Source organism: Saccopteryx leptura, chromosome 3, assembly GCF_036850995.1.
Source record: "Saccopteryx leptura isolate mSacLep1 chromosome 3, mSacLep1_pri_phased_curated, whole genome shotgun sequence".
Classification (NCBI taxonomy): domain Eukaryota; kingdom Metazoa; phylum Chordata; class Mammalia; order Chiroptera; family Emballonuridae; genus Saccopteryx; species Saccopteryx leptura.
Genome location: NC_089505.1, coordinates 32,079,045 through 32,102,717, shown reverse-complemented (window position 1 = coordinate 32,102,717; position 23,673 = coordinate 32,079,045). Strand labels below are relative to the sequence as shown.

General features: G+C 40.6%; 1 protein-coding gene across 1 annotated transcript in view; it reads left to right on the top strand.

Annotated features, from left to right (window-relative positions):
• Window positions 1-1,844: 1,844 nt before the first annotated feature.
• Window positions 1,845-23,673, top strand: part of ENPP1 (ectonucleotide pyrophosphatase/phosphodiesterase 1) — a 67,716-nt gene continuing 45,887 nt past the window's right edge. The window contains exon 1 of the mRNA XM_066373214.1: window positions 1,845-2,088. Coding sequence (XP_066229311.1) covers window positions 1,852-2,088 — 237 coding nt within the window. The 5' untranslated portion in view covers window positions 1,845-1,851. The remainder of the gene's footprint in view (window positions 2,089-23,673) is intronic.

Here is a 23,673-nt window from a genome sequence, read left to right as displayed (position 1 = left end):
TCACTTAGAGGAGGCTGCCTAGCTTATTTTTGGTTCCTGCAGAAGCCTAGATATTTGAGTTTGTGACCCTGCAGACTCAACGATGACTTTTCTAATGCTTGAAGTCTAAAGTGATTTATTACCTTGGGATGCAGACAATACACTTATTCCATTTGTTTTGTCAGGTTCAAAGCCACTTTGAAATGTCTCTGTTGAGTTGCTTTTAGAATTTTTGACACTCATCTGACCAGTCTCCTTTGAGCAAATCTTCGTCCTTGAATCTGATTTTTGGAAAGAGTTTAGGGAAAATTTGGAGCCAAGTTTGAGGTAAAAAAAAATATGTGTGACTATGAAATGGTGAAAAGTTGTTTCTCTTGGGTGGTTTGTAAGCTGACTCAATAATGTTTTGACAGATCGCCTTTAGTTCTTCCAGATGTCAGTAACCCTTTCCACTAACTATTGAAACACCCAACTTGCGACTCTAATGCACACGTGACCTGGGTTTTAATTTTTTGTTTATTGCCTTCACCCCCTTGGACCAGACTGAGATCTACTTGGGAAAGATGTACTTTTATTCATCTTTGATTTGGTATGCAAAGTTGGAGGCCAATAATTTGAATCGAAGGATTCATTATTGAATGAATGAATGAATGAATGAATGAGTCAACATAAATGGAAAACATCCCAAGCTGAGTACTTTAAAGGCGACAAAACACATTTTATATCTGTTAAACACCTGTTCTCATTTTTAAAAACAATTGAATATATTCGTGTAGTTAAAGTTAATTGAAAATGAGTTGTTCTGGATTGTATAACTCCTTGATCAGGGAAGGCAGTCCCATTAAAGTCACTAGTTTCCGTCTGACAGGCAAGACTCCCTTCACTGCACATTTGTGGTTTTTCTGATGACCAACGAAATATAAAAGCTGTAGAATCAAAGGTGAATCAACACCTGCTAAAAATTATGGCCTACTTACTGTTCGTGTCCTGGTTCAAAAATAAACTATCAAAGTATTTCAGATGTCATGAAATGTTTGATATTAGTAGCCAACTATCAGCATCAACCTCAGGATAGGGCAACATGATACTCTGAAGCCTTGAATATAGAATGTGTAAAAGAACTAATACATAAATATTTTAAAACAAGAGCATACCCAGAAATCAATCTCTCTCTCTCTCTCTCTCTCTCTCTCTCTCTCTCTCTCTCTCTAACACACACACACACACACACACACTGGAAAACTTCCTCATGTTTTGTAAAACCAGATCTTTAAGGTTGGATGTTTCTCTCTCAGAGTAGTGTAGGTAGTAACGGAGCTTTGAAGGAATTATTGTTCATTTCTACGTAGTAGGGGGGAAAGGCTGCAGTCCCCCCTGCTTGTCCCTATAGTCTATTTGCATATTCACCCTTAGAAACACGATTCCGTCCCGACCCCGTGCTTCCCACCTTGCAGCGCGTCCGCTGCATCCTTCCCCTCCTGCTTCTCCCGCTCTATTTTTGGGGCCCCCATGATCTCATGCCCTTTGCAGACCACACTGCAATTCCAGTCCAGCCCGCGCCGTGAGGCCACGCAGGGCGATTCCTGCAAGTATTCGGAAGGTGCCCGGGGCGCGGGGAGGGGAAGGCTCTGGGGGAAGTTAAAGACGCGCCCACGTAAAGGACCCAAAATAACCGACACACAGAGTGCCCGAAATCAGACAGGAAGCCAAATAATCCGGGGCGTTGAGTTGCTTTCCCCTCGCTCCCAGCGCTGGGCGGCGGGCCGGGAGCCAAGGGTCTGGCGCGAGGGGCGGGCGCGGCCGGCGGGGCGGGGCTGTCGCGGAGCCTATTAAAGGCGGCTCGGGCGGCGGGGCGGGAGCGCCCGCGCCACGATGGAGCGCGACGGCCATGCGGGGGGCGGGAGCCGCGGCGAGGGCGGGCGCGGCCGCCGGGAGGGCCCGGCGGGGAACGGCCGCGAGCCGAGCCGCGGCCACGGCGCCGAGGCGCCCGGGGACCCGCAGACGGCCGCGTCCTTGCTGGCCCCCATGGACCTGGGGGAGGAGCCGCCGGAGAAGGCGGCGCGCGCCCGTCCGGCCAAGGACCCCAACACCTATAAAGTGCTCTCGCTGGTAGGTCCGCGGCCCCGCGCGGCGCCCGGGGCGGGGAGGGCGGCGCTCGGCTCCTGCGCTCCGGGCGCCGTCAGCACCCGGGCCCCGGAGAGAGGCAGCCGGTGTGCAGCCCGTCGCCTTCACGCTCCGCTCTGCGGGCTGCAAAGCGTGCTCATCACTCCTGTTCCTTCACTTGACCCCAGGGCACAGTTCACTCTCACTTGTATTAACTGATGCTTGTAAAAGAGCCTGTTGACGAAAGCAGGCTGCGATCTTTAGCAATATCACCTCTAACCCTCCGAAAGTACAAGGTGTTTAGAAGGGGAAAATGACCAGCCAGCAAGATGTTGGTCTTAGGAACCAACCACCAATAATGTTTTACCCCTGCTGGGTGACCTTTGGATGGCTCTGGGGACAGCGTTGATGATGACTTTTCTGATTCCATTAACTGATTCCACTTGAATAGATTGAACAGAGCTCAAGTTTTACCGGGAACTTTAGAAAAAGTACTTTTTTCATGGGCTCTGTTTAGTTTAGGAATTTCCTCGCAGCTGTTCAGAAATTCCATCAATATGCATGTCATATGAGTGTAAAAAACTTTTACGATTCTCTGTCCACTCTTTTAACCACAGGCTACACGATTTTTGTTGCTAACAAGGGTCGTCATTATTCTTCTGCTATTTTGTTATGACAAGTTGCAGGATCCACAGTCAACTTGATGAAGTGTGGGGGTTGTTTTCCAGTCGAGATCTATGGTGAGCAGTGCTGGGCTGAGAGTCAGAAGCATGTGTTCTTGGTTCCATGGCTGTTATTAATTGCCTTGTATAACATCTCACAAATCTCGGTTTCTTCTGTGTTAAAATGAGGACAACCTCAACCCCATTGCACATCACATAGGATTTTATTGAGAATCAAATGAGACAATGTATGTACGGAAGTAAACTGAAAACTTGGGTTATTTTGAAAGATTTCTATGTATACTGTACCCTAAAATACTTACATTGTATGATTGAAAAAATGCTATGTAGGGAATATATTTTTTAATTTTGAAATCTTTTCATAAGAATTTTCATTTTCACTATGTTTTGGGTATCATGAAAATGTTAAAGTACTTTGAGGAACCAACATTCCTAGACTAAAGAGATGGTGTCACTCCCTGGCGGGTTAGAGTGTTGTCTGGAAACATCAAGGTTGAGAGGGTTCCCATCCCTGGTCAGGGCACATACGGGAAGCAACCAATGAATGCACAACTAAGTGAAACAACAAATGAATCCTTCTCTGCCTTTCTCTCTCTCTTCCTTTCTCTCTTTCTTTCTCGTCTCTCTAAAATCAATAAACTTAAGAAAAAGCAATTTAATTAGGACATTATATTTAAAAAAATGAGACATGGTGTCATATTACTAGTATTTAAAAATAAGCCTAAGATTTAAGTAAGTACTTTTATCTCAAGATATATTTTTGCATCAGTATCACTGTTTAAGTTTAGAATACATGTTATTAATGAGAACTTAGTTTTCGTCTAGAGTCGTCTTTTTGGTTTTTGTTAATAGGAAACCTTTTATATCTCAGTCACTTAAATTATTCAGTATCAATACTTTTGGGTATTTAGCACACTGTGAAGTATTCAGTAATTATACATGGAATCTGTTTGTGAACTCCAATGTGAAATCATATCTAAATGCCCCTACTCTTGAATGGTTGCTAAATTTCCAGTTGCTAAATTTAGTTTTTAGATCTTTGCGACTCATTTACTTAGAGATCCACTGTCAATGTCAATAAAAGTCTACCTTTGGAGCATGCATTCCAACCTTTGACCTCTGCAATCTGTTGGTGAAACAGCATTCTGTTGATAATGCAACTCTTGAGTATTTGACATGGAAGTGTTCTAGGACTGACTTTCACAGGTAGAACAATCCTGAATATTTTTTATCTCATTAGGTAGGGTCTTCCGTTCTAACACAAATTGAATTAGAAAGACTTTTTGCTGATGCCTTTCGATAAAATACTGTGGGACGTTAATATCCACCCTAACTTGTTGCTGTGTTTTTTAAACTTAATTTGCCCATTCTTCTTTCCCTGCCCTACTTCAGTACCCTTCTTCCCTCCAGACCTTTTCCAAATAATGCACTTCCGAAGGGAAAGATCTCCAAAAGGAATGTGACAGCTGTCATCAAAGAGCTTGGGGACATGGCTTTTATCTAGAAAAGAGCTGCAGTTATGGAGTTCCTTTTTCGGATTCAGCATGAGCCTACTTCTCATAATGCTGGAGAAATGGGTTGACTCATTGCACCTGGGGTTGAGGTTATGAGAGGACAGCCACCAAGGAGGTCATCATCAAAGGTTTTATCAGCACGATAAACACAAGAGTTGCCTTCAGGAGATAATCAGTGACGACATAACTTTGGCATTTTTCGGAAGGTATTTCAGCTAAACTTAAATGAAATAGGTATGTCAGAGTGGATGCAGAGGTGGACAGTGCTTCCCTTCCCTTGCTTCTCCCAGTGTCTTGTTTGATCCCAGGAGATGCTCCCTGGCTCTGCTCTGGGGGCCTTTGATCTTGGGGCCTGGAAGTGCTTGTCCCCAGGCACCAAGTCAGATTGCGGAAACCTCCAAGTTTTCTACTTCTATAGGAAGTAATGTTCTCTATATGATTCAGTAGTCATGTTAAACACTAGACGCCTTTTCTTGGTTCCAAATTAACTTTGGAACTGAAATGTCCGCTTGCACTGAGGTTGGACTTGAAGACTTATTTGAAATGCTGTTGTTCCCTGGCCTCATTTTAAAGGGTCACGTAACTTTCAACCATATGGTAGTAAATTTCTCTGTTCTCCAGGAGCTGTTCTACAACTTTATTTTTGGTTGTGACCTTCTGCTATACGTATGAATGCACGGACCTCTGTATGTGGACAGGGCCTTGTGTGTCAGTGGTGGTGAGGGAAGACTACTTTCACGTTTCAATGAAAGAGTTCTTTCTAAGAGGCAGATGTAGCCTTGTGTATGGCCGGGAGCCGCCATCGTGGCCATTCACATGCAGGTTCCCATTTGATTCGGACAGACGGTAATGAAACAACAGAGCTAAGAACTGGTAGGCCATCATCTTTATCCTAGCTTGCACCCAGCAGGCAAGAAATACACACAGTGGGAAAATACTTCCCTTTCCATTCAGGGCTCCCAAAGCCACTGACTTATCCGAGTTTCCTAGAATCAAAGTTTTCTACCTCAGCAGCCTATTCACCTCTGTTCCCCATCTCCTTCTCTCTGCACAAACTGGCTTCTCCTTCAGCACTCCGCCATCTTGGCTGCTTCTCCTCTCCTCCACATGGCCTTTCTCTGCTCTCCTCTCTAATGCTAATCTCAGGAACTGAGAGAGAACAAGCTCCCAGTCTGCCCCATTTTATAGTGTAGAAATCAAAACCTTTAATCTAATATACAAACAAGGAAGTCTCTGATACAAAGTCATTTAGGGTGGGAAAGCTTTAGACTTAAAACTAAGCCTTAGGCCAGGGGTTGGGAACCTTTTTGGCTGAAAGAGCCATGAACGCCACATATTTTAAAATGTAATTCCGTGAGAGCCATACAATGACCTGTGTACATTACGCATTATTCAATAAAAATTTGGTGTTGTTCCAGAGGACAGCTGTGATTGGCTCTAGCCACTGGCAACCATGAACATGAGTGGTAGGAAATGAATGGATTGTAATACATGAGAATGTTTTATATTTTTAACGTTATTTTTTTTTTATTAAAGATTTGTCTGCGAGCCAGATGCAGCCATAAAAAGAGCCACATCTGGCTCGCAAGCCATAGGTTCCTGACCTCTGCCTTAGGGTATAACAACCCTGCTTGCTTACAGTCTGTTTCCCACACCCATTGCAGACTATAAGTGAGCAAACCTATATATCATATTTACAAACATATGTGACCAACATCTGTTTATCAGAAATTTGGATATGAATGTTATTAATTCTGTTAGTTTCTCTCTGCTTCCCCTTGCAACACATTATCTTATTTCTAGAGTACAGCATGGAGAATATTTGAGATAGGTATCTGCTTTTAATCTGATTTAGAATTGATATTGCCCTTTGGTTTATAAAATTTAACATCTGATCAGCCATAGTTTAGCATTTTATTTCAAAATGACCAGAGGAACTTTGGAAGTGACTGAAGTTGACCTTGTTTATCAGAAATTTGGGTGTGAGTTTGTTAATTCTGTTAGTTTCTCTGTATTTCCTCTTGCAATACATATGTTATCTGTGGAGTACGCCTGGAGAATATTCAAGATTACTTTTTTGCACCTGAATGGTGGTAGCACAGTGAACCTGGAATGCTGAGTTCCCAGGTTTGAAACCCTGAGGTCGCCAGCTTGAACAGACTCTTCAGCTTGAGCGCAGGGTTGCTGGCTTGAATGCAGGATCATCGACATGATCCCAAGGTTGCTGGCTAGAGCCCAAAGGTCGCTGGCTCCGCTTGAGCTCCCTGGTCAAGGCACAGATGAGAAGTAGTCAATGGACAACTGAGGTGTAACTTTGAGTTGATGCTTCGCACTCTTTCCCTTCCTGTCTCTCTCAAATTATTAAAAAAGAAAAAGATAGTTCTTTGCTCTTATTTTTACTTGAAATTGACATTGGCCTTTATAAAATTTAACATCAATCCAGCTATAGTTTCATATTTTATTTCAAGATGACGAGAGTATCCTATTTATGGTTCTTGTTTTATGTTCTAATAAAATGAGTCAAAGATTTCCAGGAACCGATCAAGACTTGTGTTTACTACTGGGACTAACACAGTGCCTTACACTCAGTGTCAGCTTTTGGTTGAATGAATGAACGAATGAATGAACTGCATTTCCACTTAGACTTGGTGACACTTTGGCTTGGAAAAGGGCAAGCTGGAAAGGCTAAATGTGCAACCACTTACTGATATGGCCAACTGAAGGTCAGGAACCCAAATATAAGTGCACTAAGAGAGATGACACTTGGGTATAAATTCAGGGAGGTGATCAAACTGGGATCAAACATTTTATTAGCATACAATGATAATTATCACTATTATGTATAGTAATAAATATAATATATACAATCACTATAAAACGGAGATGGTAACCTGACCTGTTGTGGCGCAGTGGATAAAGCATTGACCTGAAACATTGAGGTCGCCGGTTCAAAACACTGGGCTTGCCTGGTCAAGGCACATATAAGAAGCAACTACTACGAGTTGATGCTTCCCATTTCTCCTCTCTCTTTCTCTCTCTAAAAATCAACAACAACAATGTTGGGCAGATAAAATATGTTCTGCTCACTTTGTTAAAGATGGCGCTGCCCACGTGGAAGCCCGTTGCCCAGGTGATAATATTAGTTATGCCCTTCTTGCTTGGGATGGGTGTGATTATGTTAATACGTGTTGGGGGAGGGCTTTTGCACCAAAAGGTTTTAAAAGAAATAGAGATCACGTTGTTCTGGGGAAGAGTGATTATGTTCTAGGACGAGCCCATGCTGGAGGAGAGCAGAGAAAGGCCATGTGGAGGATAGGAGAAGCAGCCAAGATGGTGGAGTGCTGAGGGAGAGGCCAGTTTGTGCAGAGTTTGTGCAGAGAGAAGGAGATGGGGAACAGAGGTGAATAAGGCTGGTGAGCTAGAAACCTTTGATTCTAGGAAACTCGGATAAGTCTGTGGCTTTGGGGGCCCTGAATGGAAAGGGAAGTGTTTTCCCAGTGTGTGTATTTCTTGCCTGCCGGGTGCAAGCTAGGATTAAAGCTAATGTCCCACCAGTTCTTGGCTCCGTTGTTTCATTACCTTCTGTCCGAATCAAATGTGAACCTACACGGGCCAGGCGGCTGTGATGGTGGCCGTGGCTACTGGCTTGACAACAACAAAAAAAGGGAGATGGTAAAGGCAGCTAATGAACTATAAACAAAAGCTACAAATAAGGCCCTTGCACTTAAGAGGCCAAGCAGGGACTCTGATAATGGTAACTAGTATTCAGAGTTTGCATCTAGCCCCTGGGCATTTGCTCAGGTACAGACAACCCACGTATGACATCTGACAAGTATAGATAAGGCCATCCTGCAGGTGGAAACTTAGTGAGCCTCTTTCACTTACACCAGGGCCTCTTCCGTCTTGATGACTTTGCTGTCACACCCCACATTCAGTCTGTGACTCTGGTCGGGGACTGTTTTCTCCAGCCTTGTTTTCTGAGGCTTCCTCTCTTCTGCCCTGAGTCACATTCTAGTCTTTCTCCCTCAGCATTACAGCTCAGATGTTTTCCCTCCATGCAGTCTCTTTCTCACGGATACTCAGCCCCTCTTTCAGTGTCTTTCTTTCTCCCTTCTATTCCACTTTTTCAGTGAACCCTGGACACTCAGTTTTGCTGTCCCTTGCCTCATGATGTCCAAATTTTGTTTGTGATGATTCCAGTAGAAAATTTTTATGACTTTTAAGGCATAGAAAATGAATTTTATCTACATTATGGGCTTATTGGACAAGCCAGGGAACATAATTGTGATTCATAATTGTTTTTTGGGTGGGGAGCCAGGGTAAGGGCATGTCAAGTTCCAAACAGTTTAGGAACAAATAAGTTTTTGGAATACACCTTGTAATTAGAGATCTGCCTTTGATGAAAATGATCATGCCTCTATCAACCATAAAATAGTCTCCAAACAGCAAAAAAGTAAACAAAAATACATTTAGCAGAACAGATACAAAAATTGTTTATCAGAATGTTGACCTAACATGAAAACCCTTTGGCATCAAATAAGAGCTAAGTTATTTATTTACCAGGAAAGAAAGTATAGTAATACATTTTAAGAGGGATTTAAAAAAAAAATTCCAGACGGTTCAGCTAAATATTAACTAGATCACATTATTTTCTGAGTATTTTATTTATCTGAGATTGAATTATAAGAACTATGGTAACAGCTATAATATTTTTCATCATTTTCTTCTTCACTCATAGTTTTTATAATAAGATTTGGTGCAGATGTAGGTAGTAAAAACTTAGGTGATTATAATCATCCCCATAACTCTTAGCAGTTTTAGAAAGTATTTTCCCACATAGTCGGGTTTGTTTTTCTTCTTTTTCTTTTTTTTTTCCCCAAGTGAGAGGAGGGGAAATAGAGAGACAGACTCCCACATGAACCCTGACTGGGATCCAACCAGCAACCCCACAACCGAGCTATTTTTAGCACCTGAGGCGGAGGCTCCATGGAGCCATCCACAGTTCCCCAGGGCCAATGTGCTTGAACCAGTCTAATCATGGCTGTGGGAGGGGAAGAGAAAGAGAGAGAGAGAAGAAGAAGAAGTGGGAGGGGATGAGAAGCAGATGGTCGCTTCTCCTGTGTGCCCTGACAGGAAATCAAACCTGGGACATCTACATGCCAGGCTGAAACTCGACCACTGAGCCAACTGGCCAGGGCCCTCTATACTCTTAATTGATCCTCAACACCTCAATCACTTTGAAACAGGAGAGTATGGTGACAAACCTTCTTCACAGATAAGCAAGTACCTGGCTCACCGTGGTATTATCAGGATTCTCAAACATTAGTGTGCATGGGAACCACTTGGGAACTTAACGACATGGATTTTGGGGTTCCAGTCCCAGAGGTTGTGATTTGGAATATCTGGAATTATAATGGAATAAATGTTTGTGTCCAGCCCCCACCCCAATTCTTAGGTTGAAACCCTACCCCTAGTGTGATGTTATTTGGAGGTAGGGCCTTTGGGAAGTACAATTAGGTTTGTATAAGGTCGTGAGAGTTGGATTAGTGGCCTTCTCAGAAGAGGAAGAGAAGGGAATCTTTTTCTCTCCCCCTGCGCTCACTGAGCTCATGAGGACACGCGAAGGTGGCCATCTGCAAGCCAGGGAAGAGAGCTCTCACTAGGAAGCAAATTGGTCAGCATCTTGATCTTGGACTTCCCAGTCTCCAGGACTGTGAGAAAATACATTTCTGTTCTTTAAGCCACCCAGTCTCTGGTATTTTGTTATAGCAACTGAGCAGACAGAGACAGCAATGGACCCAAGGAACTTGCATTTTTAACAAGTGCCTCTGGGTATTCAGATGTGAGTGTTTTATTTACTTCTAGAAATCATGGGTTAAATTGATAGGCAAAAGTCATAGTATTAGTAAGTAGCAGATGATAAACAAAAGGAATTTTAACTCAGATTTTATTCTGGACTAATGGCTATTGCCTCTTCTGTTTGGCATTTGTAATGACAAACCTCTTCTGTTTGTCATTTGCACTGTGCGAAGTCGGTAGCCCGGAGCTACTGTGACTTTCCAGGGTACACATCTTCTGGGAAAGTGGCTTTCTTCTTTTTTTGAGTTTCGTTCTTGCTATGTTTAAAATGTAATAGAATAGGGAAATAGGTAGGATAGAAAGTTGTTTTGGAGAGAGTGAGTTTTCCAAGTGTTTCTTGTTTGTGGATTGCTCATGTTCTCATCATATCTTAGGACTTTGCACATATTTAGGTGGAAAACATTTTATTCCAAGTATGATTTGGGACCCTTTACGATCATTTTATACTGGCTTTCAGGAGAATAATCCTGAGCGTGTAGCTTGCTCTAAAGCTGGTTTTTTTCCCTTGAAAAGCTTTTTACATTAGCAGACATCTGGAGCTTGTGTTCTCTCATGGAGAGAACTGAAAGGAAACTCAGGTGGGTTTTTATGATGCTATTGTGTGGCCAAATAAATACAACCACCGTGAGATTGTTTTTCAAACAGAGCCTCATTCTCCAGAGTACCTTTATGTGATTTTGGATAACTATGTTTATAAATAAGATAACACAGGTAGAGTCGAGTTTCAGCCAAACTGTTTCAGGTGGCAGTTCTCAAAGCCTGGTGTGTGTATCCCCTGGAGGTCCTTCAGGGGAACCGTGAAATCCACAGGACTGTAACAGCAGTGGTAAGATGTTTGCCCTTTTCACCATGTTGATGTTTACACCAATGGCATTAAAACATCGGTGCCAGTAAAAGTGCTGGCACCTTAGGGGAAATCAAGGCATGGCACCAATGGTACAAGTAGTCATCCACTTATAATTAAAAAATATCTAGATGAAGCAGTAAAAATGTCCCCAATGAAGCAGCCTTGATTGAATTTCAACCCTAAATTACCCATCTTTAATATTCTGTATGACAAAGTTGGAACAATGCATAGAGCTGCTGTGCATTCTGAGAGGCCCTTGTTTGCCGGAGGAAAAGCAGTCGTGCAATTGTTGATGTTGTAAGCTGAACTGGCTGTTTTTTTTCTTGGATCATCATTTTTAGTAGAAAGAACAACTGACAAACTGTGATTATTCAGACTTGGGTATTTGGTACATATTTTCTCAAAAATGAATGATGTTAACATGTCACTTCAAGGAAAACAAATGTATATAACTGTTGCCTATGATAAAACCTGAGCTTTCAAGCAGAAACTAGAATTTTGAAGAACTTGTATCTGTCAGTGTATGCTCAACAGCTTCCCAATCTGGTGAAATGATGGAGATAGGAATGTGATTTTTTTATATGGCATAATGTGACGTGTCAACATTTGGAAGAACTGTATAACTCAGTGAATCACGTTTTCAAAGGACCATTTCCAATGGATGATTTATAAAACTATGAGGGGTGTAAGTGCCACCTAACATGCAAAATAGACTGATGGATTTTAATGTTACAGTATGGGAAGTTCATTAATATTGTTTCAACTTTTGCGTTGCATGGTGCCTTTAAGAAGTGGCCACTTGTAGAATTTTGGTGTAGCTTTAAAGAAGAATGTCCACAATTACCTGAAAGGCTTCTTAGGGTCCTCAGTATTTTTTAAGAATGTAAAGGGATCCGGAGACCAAAAATTGTGGAAATATCTGCTTTAAAAGAAGGCGTGCAGCATCCAATACTAGTTTAAGAACTATGGAAGGGAGGGGGAGGAGATGAAGGCATAAAAAGAATCAGCTACTTACAACAATTGTATCTTTATAAGTAAGATGCTTTATATATTTCAAAATATTTCTACATCTAGTACCTCCTTTGGAATTATAGCTCTGCCATTATTACCAATGCTAGAGATGAAAATACCACGGCTCAGAGAAATTTGGAGGGCTTTCCACAATCACAAAACTAATAAACTTTTTAATCGCATCACTTGAGCTTATTGATGAATGGTTTTGAAGTCAGACAGAATTGGGTTTAAATCCTGGTACTGTTATTAGCTTTTTAAATGTAGGCAAATAACTTAAGTTTCCTGACTATCAGCTTCCATAACCATAAAAAAGAGATGATAAAACCAGGTTAGGTATTTTTAGGAGATTAAATAGATGTGTATACAAAGTAGCACATAGTGTTCCCTGAATAATTCGTTGTTTTTCTTGTTCTCATTGCTAAGCTTCAGTTACTGCATTTGGTTTATTTTTCCTTAGTCAGAAGCCCCTTTAATTCTTGCTACCCAAAGTGTGGTCTGCAGACTTGCATGTCAGTGTATGCTCAGCAGCTTCCCAATCTGGTGAAATGATGGAGATAAGAATGTGATTTTTTTATATGGCATAAAGTGACGTGTCAACATTTGGAAGAACTGTATAACTCAGTGAACCAAGTTTTCAAAGGACCATTTCCAATGGATGATTTATAAAACTATGCAGGGGTGTAAGTGCCACTCAAAGTGCAAAATAGACCTTGAAAGGTGTAAGTAATGCCAGATCCTGGGCCTCATCCCAGACCTACTAAACCCGAGTCTGCATTCCCCTCGATCTCAGGGATTTGCAAACTAAAGTGGGAGGAGCAGCATTCTCTAGGCTGGGAAGGCATAGAAGACACAACAACTGCAATTTCTTCATCTGGGTCTTCTTCTAATCAACGCTTGTCCAGCCACGACTTCATACACGATGCTACAATAAAAAATAAGAACAGTACTAAATGTCCTTCATGTCTTCGACTGTGTTGGTGTGGGGTTACAAGGCTGCTGCTGCTGATGGCATTTTGCCCCTTTTCTTCCATGGACCTCAGAGGTGCACTGATGAAAGGAGCCCAGTGCTCTTGTCGTGCGTACAGGCGCCCCGGATACACAGTCTCTTACTCCCTTCACTGTGCAGTTTCCATCTCTCAGGAGCCTACCTGTGCTCTCATTTGCTTTCTTGTCCTGGAGTTGCCTTTTCCTGACTCTGCCCTGGCTTGTCCTGTAATTGCTCTTTATAAACTCCCAGCCATGTCAATCTCTGGCCATTGCTGTGATCCGGGTAACATTTGTATGTTCTTTCCAGTTCAACCATTCATCAGAATATGGAGTGGATTTCACTTTGCAGCTTACCACCAATAGAGCTCTTCAAAGTTTCCATAGCAGTACCTTCTCCACAATCAACAATACACTTGATGCAAACCGAGACAAAGGAATCTTATGCCTGAGCTTTTTCAGGTGGTGTTGGATCCGGTTAAATGTCCTTGGCACAAAGTTTGTTCCATAATAACTTACATGGCCAAACACACTGGCTTCCTGTAAAGTGCCATCCAGCATCATTTACCTTAGAAACTTCTGGAGAGTTCGGAGCAGGTGAATGAAGCATATTCAGGTGGGAAAGTATGTGGGTCAGGGACATTATGAATAGACTGTGTTGTCCTTCCTGTTTTTGGGTTAACCAGGGAAATAAATACAAAACAACTCTATACTTGTACACTACTTAAATACTTTACCGCCCGACCAGGCAGTGGCGCAGTGGATAGGGTGTCGGACTGGGATGTGGAGGACCCAAGTTCAAGATCTCGAGGTCGCTAGCTTGAGCGCAGGCTCATCTGGTTTGAGCAGGGCTCACCAGCTTGAGCCCAAGGTTGCTGGCTCAAGCAAGGGGTCACTCGCTCTGCTGAAACCCCTTGGTCAAGGCACATGTGAGAAATCAATCAATGAACAACTAAGGAGCCGCAACAAAGAATTGATGTTTCTCATCTCTCTCCCTTCCCTTCCTGTCTGCCTGTCCCTATCTGTCCCTCTCTCTGACTCTGTCTCTGCCACAAAAAAAAAAAAAAAAAAAATTTAAATAGTGTTTAAAAATAAATAAATAAATAAATAAAATAAAATAAAAATAAATATTTTACCAATCAGCTCAAAGGAAGTAAATGCAAAGCATGTTGATATATAAAAATGTTTTACATCTGTTATCTCTTAGAAACTTTCGAAGAAAAACAACATTGATTTTTCTGGGATGATTCAGACAAAAGGTTTTGAGAGATAGGGATTGGGTAAAGAGTCCTAAACTTGGAGTCACAGGAATTATTTACTATGTGACCTTTGAACAATTGCTTCGCTTTTCTGACTTTTGGTTTCCTTTATCATAATAAGAGCGATTTAGATTAGGTGGGTCCTTCTAGGTCTAAAATCTTTGTAGAGAAAGCTTACGATATTTTCCTTTGTTATAACAATATTACATATTGCAGAAAGTTGAGAAAATGCAAAAAAGTACAAAGAATCTAAAAATTGTTATCTTATTATATGCTATTTATATTTTGGCTTATTACCGGAGGAGCTTTATTCTGTGTATGGGTCACTTATTTTCTTTTATTTGTACAAAAATGGGATCATATTGCCCATACTGTACCATTTCCTTTTTTTTCCAATTATGTTCAGTTGTGAATTTACTATTGCTAGAAAGCTTTTCAACATGTCTTTCAGGAATAAGATTTGAGACTTTATTAACATTAGTTCATGGGGTAATCTTTGAAATCATCTCTACGAGTACCTCAGACATAATCAGTCCTCAATAATGTATTATTTCTTTAGTACAGATTTTTGGTTTTATTTATTTCTCTACTCCATTGCCATTGCTTATGTCTCTTTTCTACGGTTTGATCATCAATTTTCCTAAAATCATGACTTCCCTTTGTTATGATTCCGCTCAGAGTTTCCCAGGGTCTGCTACAACGTGTGTGAGGAAATGTGTATTCCTACACTCAATATTCTTTCTAGCCTTATTTCTCATCACTTGAATAACACTCGAGCTTAGCACGAGCAGTTTCATGTGTTCACAGTGCTCCTGATGGTCTCTATATAACATATATGTGTAGTCATTTATTCATCAGTATTTGTCAAGCGCTTAGAGCAGAGCCTTGCACATAGTGTTATGTAAATATTTGTTGATTTTATACATGCCTTCATTGAATTTACTCTTTGTCAGACCCTGTGTTAAACACTTTATCTCCTTTAATTCAGTGGTCCCCAACCCCCGGGCCGCGGACCAGTACCGGTCCATGGGCCTTTTGGTACTGATCCGCAGAGAAAGAATAAATAACTTACATTATTTCCGTTTTATTTATATTTAAGTCTGAACGATGTTTTATTTTAAAAAAATGACCAGATTCCCTCTGTTACATCCATCTAAGACTCACTCTTGATACTTGTCTCGGTCACATGATACATTTATCTGTCCCACCCTAAAGGCCGGTCCGTAAAAATATTTTCTGACATTAAACCGGTCCGTGGACCAAAAAAGGTTGGGGACCACTGCTTTAATTGACACAAGTATGTGAGAGAGCAGGGAGCAAGCCTGTTGGCTGGGAAGTACTGGTCTGGGACCCACACCTCTGTGGGACTCTGTCTTTTCTCTTATAAAGGACGTGTATTACATGCATAACTTGGAGTTAAGAACTCAAAGGGCTCAGGTATTTTTCTGTCAACTTCTGCTCTCATTGCACTTTGCCAGTTTAGAGAGTCGGGCTCCAGGTACCTATTTCTGCACGTGATCTTGATGCTTCGCTCTCAGAAATGCTCTGTCTCTGCTGAAACATATCTTTCATTACCCTCGGCTCAGACTTGTGTGGATTATTTCTGGTCTCTACCCCAGGAGTGACCTTTTCACTTCCCTTTTTATTATGCAACACACTGGGATCCAACTCAATTTATCCTCCCACGAGAGACATTCTTTAGCTGCTCTTTGGTCTGCTCTCCTTGTCCCTGAGCTAATCAATTGTCACTTAGGCATATCCAGGCCACAGAACTTAGTGGTTAAGGAGCTGGTTCCAGAGCCAGACTGCTGGCGTGTGCGTTCTGTCTCTGCCAATAACTGCTGTTCGTCCTTGGGCGGGTCCCGTCACATCACTGTGTCTTAGTTTCCTCACCCATAAAACGAGGATAATAACAGTGGCTGCCTCCTAAGTTTATGTTGAGGGTTAAATGAATTATTATATGTAAATGAATCATAAAAGTGCCTGAGAGACAGTAGATGCTAGATTAGGGTTTATTGTTATAGTTAGTGACTTATTCAACAAGCATTTAGTTTCTACTGTGTGAGCAGTTCTTTGGAAGAGGTAGGGCTAAATAGTGACAAGGGGAGAGGAAAGACTTATTTCCTCTTCTCATGGTCCATCCCCACAGGACCAGACATTTATTTATTTATATGTTTACATGAAAGTATATTTGACATACAATATCATATTAGTTTCAGGTGTGCAACATAGTGACTCAAAATTCATATGCCTTTAGAATGTGATCACTTCAATAAGTCTAGTAATCATCCATCACTGTACAAAGTTGTTATGATATTATTGGGTATATTCCCAGGGCCAGGTGTTTATCAAAGAATTCCAAAAGATTGTATCACGTTGCAGCTGTGATAAGTGGTGCCTAGAAACTCTGCACAGGGTGTAGTCATAGTGGTCTGAGGAAGTGACAGGCAGGCAGAAGAGGATTCTGAGAGGAGGCAGCAGCCTGTGCAAAGGCCCTGGGGTATCAGGGAGCATAGCCATCTCAGAAAGGGAGAAAGCCAGCAGGGTTGGTGCACAGAGAGGTATGTGTTGGGTGACAGGATGGGAAGGGCAGTCAGGGGCCAGGCAGGGTCTTGCAGACCATTTTAGGAATTTTGTTTTTTGTTTTCAGAGCAATAGGAAATTACTGAAGCTTTTTATCCCCCCTCCCATTTGTTTTCATTTTTAGATATAGTCATTATGGTCCAAAAATTATTTTAGAATAAAAAGAAAGAAATCACAGAAACTTAACTGAGGGCAATGTATTTTTTTCCACCTTTTATGTTTCACCTCTGACCTACTACCTGAATAGGCAAGAAACCTGCCTAGGCACGAAAAGCAATGTCTTAGATAAAACCCTGGTGCTTTACCTTTTAGTCCGTCTGTTTTATCCTCTGCCTGAGGGTAGGAAGGGCTGTCCTGTGTCAGAAGCAAACTACTTTTCCTGAGCTTACTTTTAGTTAAGCTCAGGAGCTTAACTAAAAATATTTTTTCTAAATTATTAAATACTTTCACTTACTGAGTCATATCTTTTTAAATCATAGCTTTAAGAAACACAGTTTTCAGGATTATTTTTGCGTGCTGTTTTTCTTCCTTGAAACTCAACTGAAACAAGATGTAATTGAAATTTTTTTTGCATTTAAGAGATTTAGAATTTAAAAGTGAATCCTCAACATGGAAAGTTCTTTGCTTTTATTAAATTTAGCTTAGAGTGTGCCCTGGTGTGTGTGTATGTTTCTGTCATATGATAATTTGCTCTACTGGCCACAGTATTTAATCAAAGAAACAGAAGCCATAATTGGGCATTTAATCAGGAGAGTTTAATATAAGAAACAAGTTACAAAAGTGTTGGAAGAGCTGAAAGCCAAACCAGAGATGGCGTGGCAATGAGGCAACCGTAATTATTTCCTTTTCTTCACTGGAATGATGAACTAGGCTGTGACCTTCGAGTGAAGCCGGCCCATTGTGCACTTTCAGCAGCCAGTCCTTTTATTCCTTCATTGACCATTTTACCGTGAGGATGATTCAGGCATATAATCTGGGAGAAGGAGAAAAAACAAATGTGTTCTCTCATGTGGTCAGGGAGCCATGTTGGTTAGGTCTACCGACTTGATAAATTCATCTCTGTTATGCATCTGGTCATCAGCTCTGTAGACTCCAGAACCTCTCAGTTTTTGATGGGTTAAACAATTGGGAAAGGTGTGTCTGGGCAGTGTGGTTCAGAGACTGTCTTGCAAGTATAGTCAGCTAGATGGTGGCTGGAGTTGCAGCCGCAGGGAATAGAGCATCTAGTTGCCGGCCAGGTATCACTCTCTCCCTTCCTGTACCTTTAGGACAGGGGTCCCCAAACTATGGCCCCCAGGCCGCATGCGGCCCCCTGAGGCCATTTATCCTCCCCCACTGCACTTCTGGAAGGGGCACCTCTTTCATTGGTGGTCAGTGAGAGGAGCATAGTTCCCATTGAAATACTGGTCAGTTTGTTGATTTAAATTTACTTGTTCTTTATTTTAAATATTGTATTTGTTCCCATTTTGTTTTTTTACTTTAAAATAAGATATGTGCAGTGTGCATAGGGATTTGTTCATAGTTTTTTTTTTATAGTCCGGCCCTCCAATGGTCTGAGGGACAGTGAACTGGCCCCCTGTGTAAAAGTTTGGGGACCCTTGCTTTAGGACTTCCCACCTGGTCTCTAGCATGGGGTAGTTTGGGTGTACTCACAGCATGATATCCTTGGAGTAGACTGCTGATGGGGGGTAGGGTGGACTGAAGGCTTTAAGAACTCTCTCTCTTTCTCTGTATATATATAAAAAAAATTATTTCAATTTTATTGGATTTAAATGGAATAACTCTTTAATTTATAGTTCTTTGATTTTAAAATGAAGGTAAATATATTTTTAGCTGTTTTATTTCTTTAGACATCTTGTTTATTATTTTTGGTATTATAAAACTGTGGGTTATATTTTCCTACTTGATTTTTATACATTTATTATCGATCATGGACATAATCATTGTCATATGTTGAAAATGATTATTCTAGTTTCCTCCACTCCAATTTTGCTTGTAGTAGATGTTTTGTTTTGTTTTGTTTGGCTTTACAGAAATTTCTGTGGATTTTTATGGATTCAAATGTATCAAATTTTTTCATTGAATTTTTGAATTTGGCGCAATGCTTGAAAAGTTGTTTACCACCCCCAAATTATAAAAATATTTGCCAGAAGGAAAGAGGGGAGTGGGAAAGAGTAAGGGGAGAGTAGGAGACAGTAGGGAGCGTAAATGGTGATAGAAGGAGGCGACTTGGGATGGTGAATACCAAATACAAATATTGTAGAATTGTACACCTAAAACGTATATTAACTTTTTTAACCAGTGTCACCCCATTAACTCAATAAAGAATATTCACCCATATTTTCTTCGCATGTGTTCATGGTAAACCTTTACATATTAACTGCAGTTGTCATTTTATTTTGTTAGGAGGTGAGAGATAGCAGTGCAGTTCACTATACACTTTACTCAAGATCTTTTTTCTCGATAGATTATTTTCCTTAAGAAGCTTATGTACAATAAATCAGAAGATTATATAAAGGCCACAGAAGGGTATTTTGCTACACTAACAGTCCTATTGAAGACAGAAGACAGGTACATAAGCCATCAGACCAAAAACAGAGCACTGGTAGTTAATAATTCCGTGATCACTTGTGACATTACCCATTTGCAGGAGTACAGAGAAGCCCTCGTGAGAAGCGCGAGGCTGTGTGTGAGGAGCTCCTCTAGCCTCCCTGAGTGATCTGTTTTATGTTGGGGTGTTTTCCGTGACTGACCGTGTTGACTAGGCGCGTGTGTCTCAAGATTTAGTGAGGGCACACAAGTCATGGGGTGCAGGATGCCATCCAAGCCAAGTCTCTACTGAAACCATTACTTTATATTATCAATGGATGTTTTATTCTTTGACCTTTAACTTCAAAGAGAAATGGTCTGTGAAAGTACTTGGTGAGATCTGGGAGAAGTGGTTTGTTCACTCAGGCAGAAGTGTAAGTACCAGATCTTCTTTTCTTTGAAAATGCTTGGTACTTTTCGAAACAAGAATGTGTCAGCAGGATGGGAAGGGAGAATCCCACTGCCCTAGATAAATCAGCTCTGTGGAGGTCCTGCAGGGCCCCAGGAAAATTTCTAATATGAAGGAGATGGCTCAGGACGTGGGTTCAGGAGGGATCCAGATAAAAGTCGGAGCAGTTGTCAGGGAGAAGCAGATTCATACGTATCTTAGTTTTATTAGGGACTGTGAGACTCTTCAGTTCAGTCCAATGAAGGGACGACGGGTGATGTGATTTTCTCAATACCACAAAGCCCCACATGTCGTGCACATCTTAATGAGGGTTGTTGGTCTTTTTGTGATTAGGGTCACAACTCTGCCATCCTTATATTTTAAATTTAAAAAATGGCAAGAATTTTAACAATTTTCTTATTGTTTATGGTAAAGTACTGGCATTATTTATTTTCTTATGCCAGCCTTACAAATTGACATTTTATTTTAATCTGTTCTTGTAAAAAGATAATATTTTTCAATGATCATTACCAGCTCCCATGCACTAACTGATAAGAGCTTTCTTTGAGATTTTTTTTTTTAAATGCTTGTTTACCAGAATAATTTGTTGAAAATCTGGGAAATGATGAAATGACTATTTGCTTAATTAAACAAAAGTGCCAAAAAGCTTTTTTTGGACTATTAATTTTAGTTTAGAGAAGAATCTCACAGTTTTATCTCCCCAAGAGACTAGTTGAACCAAATGTATACTGTGCTTATTCAAAATAATTGTTTTGAATGGCACTTTCTGTTATTAGTGACTCCTAACAGATTTATATTATATAGATTGGGGACATTGTCCTCTCTATCTCTCATATACATAATGTCATACCTGAATTTAAAAAAAATACATATCAGCTGTTATCTTTCCTTTGCACTTAGGAAAGGATTAAGAAGTTCAGAGCCCCTGATTGGCACTGGGGAACATTTTAGAGAGCCAGAATTTAGGATACTAATAATTTAAGGACTTCTATTTTGTGCCTACCTCCTTCTGACTTTATTTTTCTTCTGTTCTTTTTTTTTAAAAGATATGAGAAAAAGAACATAAAGATCCCAAAGAAGAGTGTGTGGTTTTTTAATGTGTATATAGTTCTCTATACTCACAACTAGAATCCATTTTGGTAAAGTCTTTTAAAGTCAGCTTGCCACTGATTTTACCACTCACTAAATATGAGAAGTAGTTGGCATTTTAAAAAATGCAGATTCATGGCACTATTTCTGACATAAATTAGAAGCCAGTACTGTTTGAAATGGACTGTTTGTCAATTCTATTAATCATTACTGTAAAAATTGTGTTGATGATGGATTCTTGGAAAGTCAAACAAAATTTCTGTGATATGTCTTTGAAGCTTGTTTGTGTGGACTTACTACCTCTCACTTTTTTCCTTTTATGTTTGTGGAAAGTACTATACTGCTATCCACAGAACAGAGATTTATTTTATTTTTTTAGGGCAAAATTCTTTTTATCTACAGGAACAGGAATGAAGGAAAGTTGTATGGCTTGCCATTTTAGCTTGTTTGTAATAGAAGGTCCTGGGAGTGCGTTAGCAACTGGGTTTCATCATGTTGTGACAAGTTCTGTCTCACATGTTTGAATCTGTGCAGAACCAAAGGAATTTGTCATTGAGTTTCCCTCTGATATCATTGGCCTTCTGAATGACCCTTTAGTTTCTCTTACAAGCAGTAGTTTGGTAACAAATGGCTTTGTCCCCCAACACCCTAGATATTTGGGGGTTTGTTGTCATTGTGTGTGTATGTGTGGTTTAATAAAATTGTTAATAATTATTTAAAACTTTATAAAATGACTCTGACATTCCTTGTATTTTAGCACCATTTTTACTGTCATCATAGACCTCAATCTATGCTAGTCTTTAAGTTGCTAGATATTGCAATAATGGCTTATTTGACTCTTGATTGAGACCTGTTAATGAAATAATAAACACTATCACTATTCCCATATTTTCCAAAGCTGACATAATTGTAAAGATAAAGGACATTCTGTGTAAGACAGTTATATTAGATACTGTACTGGCACATTAATATTTCTTAAATCTAATTTGATGAGGTTGAACATGGTTGGAAAGACAGAGATATAAAAGATATACTTTGAAACCTATCATAAATTAGAAATGGAGATAAAGTTTTGAAGTCATAATTTTACTCTGTAAAGAAATTGTGGTATTGTTTTGTAGAATTAAACTACTTGAGGAAGAAAATTCAAATTGAATTAGATTTCACAGCTCTCAACATTGTTGATGAGAAATGCCCTATGAAAACTCTTCTGATTGGGTGTTGTGTAATGGAGTAGCAGGTCATCTAAATTTCATGTATTGTGGATGGGATTATAGATAAGAAATGATTGCTTGCGTTGTACTTTTGTCTCAGTTACATGCTGTGCATTATCTTATAAAAGGTAAATCTAAGTAACATCATTTAGCAAAGAAGAGGTGATTCAAAAAAACCAGTGTACCTATTCTGCAGCTTAAGAAGAAGGTTGGCCCTGGCCGGTTGGCTCAGTGGTAGAGCGTCGGCCTGGTGTGCAGAAGTCCCTGGTTCGATTCCTGGCCAAGGCACACAGGAGAAGCGCCCATCTGCTTCTCCACCCCTCCCCCTCTCCTTCCTCTCTGTCTCTCTCTTCCCCTCCTGCAGCTGAGGTTCCATTGGAGCAAAGATGGCCCGGGTGCTGGGGATGGCTCTTTGGCCTCTGCCCCAGGCGCTAGAGTGGCTCTGGTCATGGCAGAGCGAGGCCCCAGAGGGGCAGAGCATCACCCCCTGGTGGGCAGAGCATCGCCCCTGGTGGGTGTGCCGGGTGGATCCTGGTCGGGGCATGCGGGAGTCTGTCTTAATTGTCTCTCCCCGTTTCTAGCTTCAGAAAAATACAAAAAAAAAAAAAAAAGAAGGTAAAGGTCTGCATCTTCCATGTGTGTTTTAAGCCAATGGTTAGGAAAATAAAAGTGATAATCCTGGAAGTGAATTACAAATTGAATGTAAATGGGGTGATACAAGAAATAGCTAACTGGAGTGTTAACACTGCCTCAGTTTAATAGACTCTAGAAAAGGTAGCCAGGGAAACTTACTGGTAGCAAATTTACTGATATAAATGACTTGGTTGTGATGAAAACGATGAAGATGTCTCAGAGGAAGTGACACTGACCCCAAAATTTATATTAAAGGAACTCTTGGAGAAATTTTGTAATATTGAGAGGGAAAAGTTGAAGCACTGGAAACTGATCTAAACTTAGAAAGTAACGTGACAATTCACAAAGACATAGACAAGATTCTCACTCTGTATTTAAAGGTATAAGATAAGATAGAGCACTGTTTAAACTGTTCTTGAGAAGTTTATTACAAAATAAAACTTCAATTCTCCATGTTTTAAACTGTAGTATATTAAATACTGGTTAGTTTTACTATTTTCTTCATTTCCTTCAATTATATAGATTTATAATTGATTCTTAGTATTTTTGACAGATATTTTAAAATTATTGCTTCTGTATGGTTGTGTCAGTTTACACCGCCATCAGAGGTTTAGGAGAACCCATTAGTACTCTCTTCTGATGCCTCGTTCTGTCTCTGCCCTTTTTAGGGACTTGTCCAGGCTCTTCTTCTAATGGTTCCCTATTTTAATAGATATAAATTCACTTAGGTTTTTTATTTCCTAAGGGAGGGTTTGGCCTAGATGTTGTTGTATTTTAGACCCATGATACTGTTGCTCTTCTTTCCTTCACCCCCATTTTTAAAAATTAAGTTAGATCTGTTTCTTCAGTTTACTTAACCATTCACGTCCTCTTTAGTGCTTGCAGTCACCTGAGAGTAGGCCCCTTGAGGACAG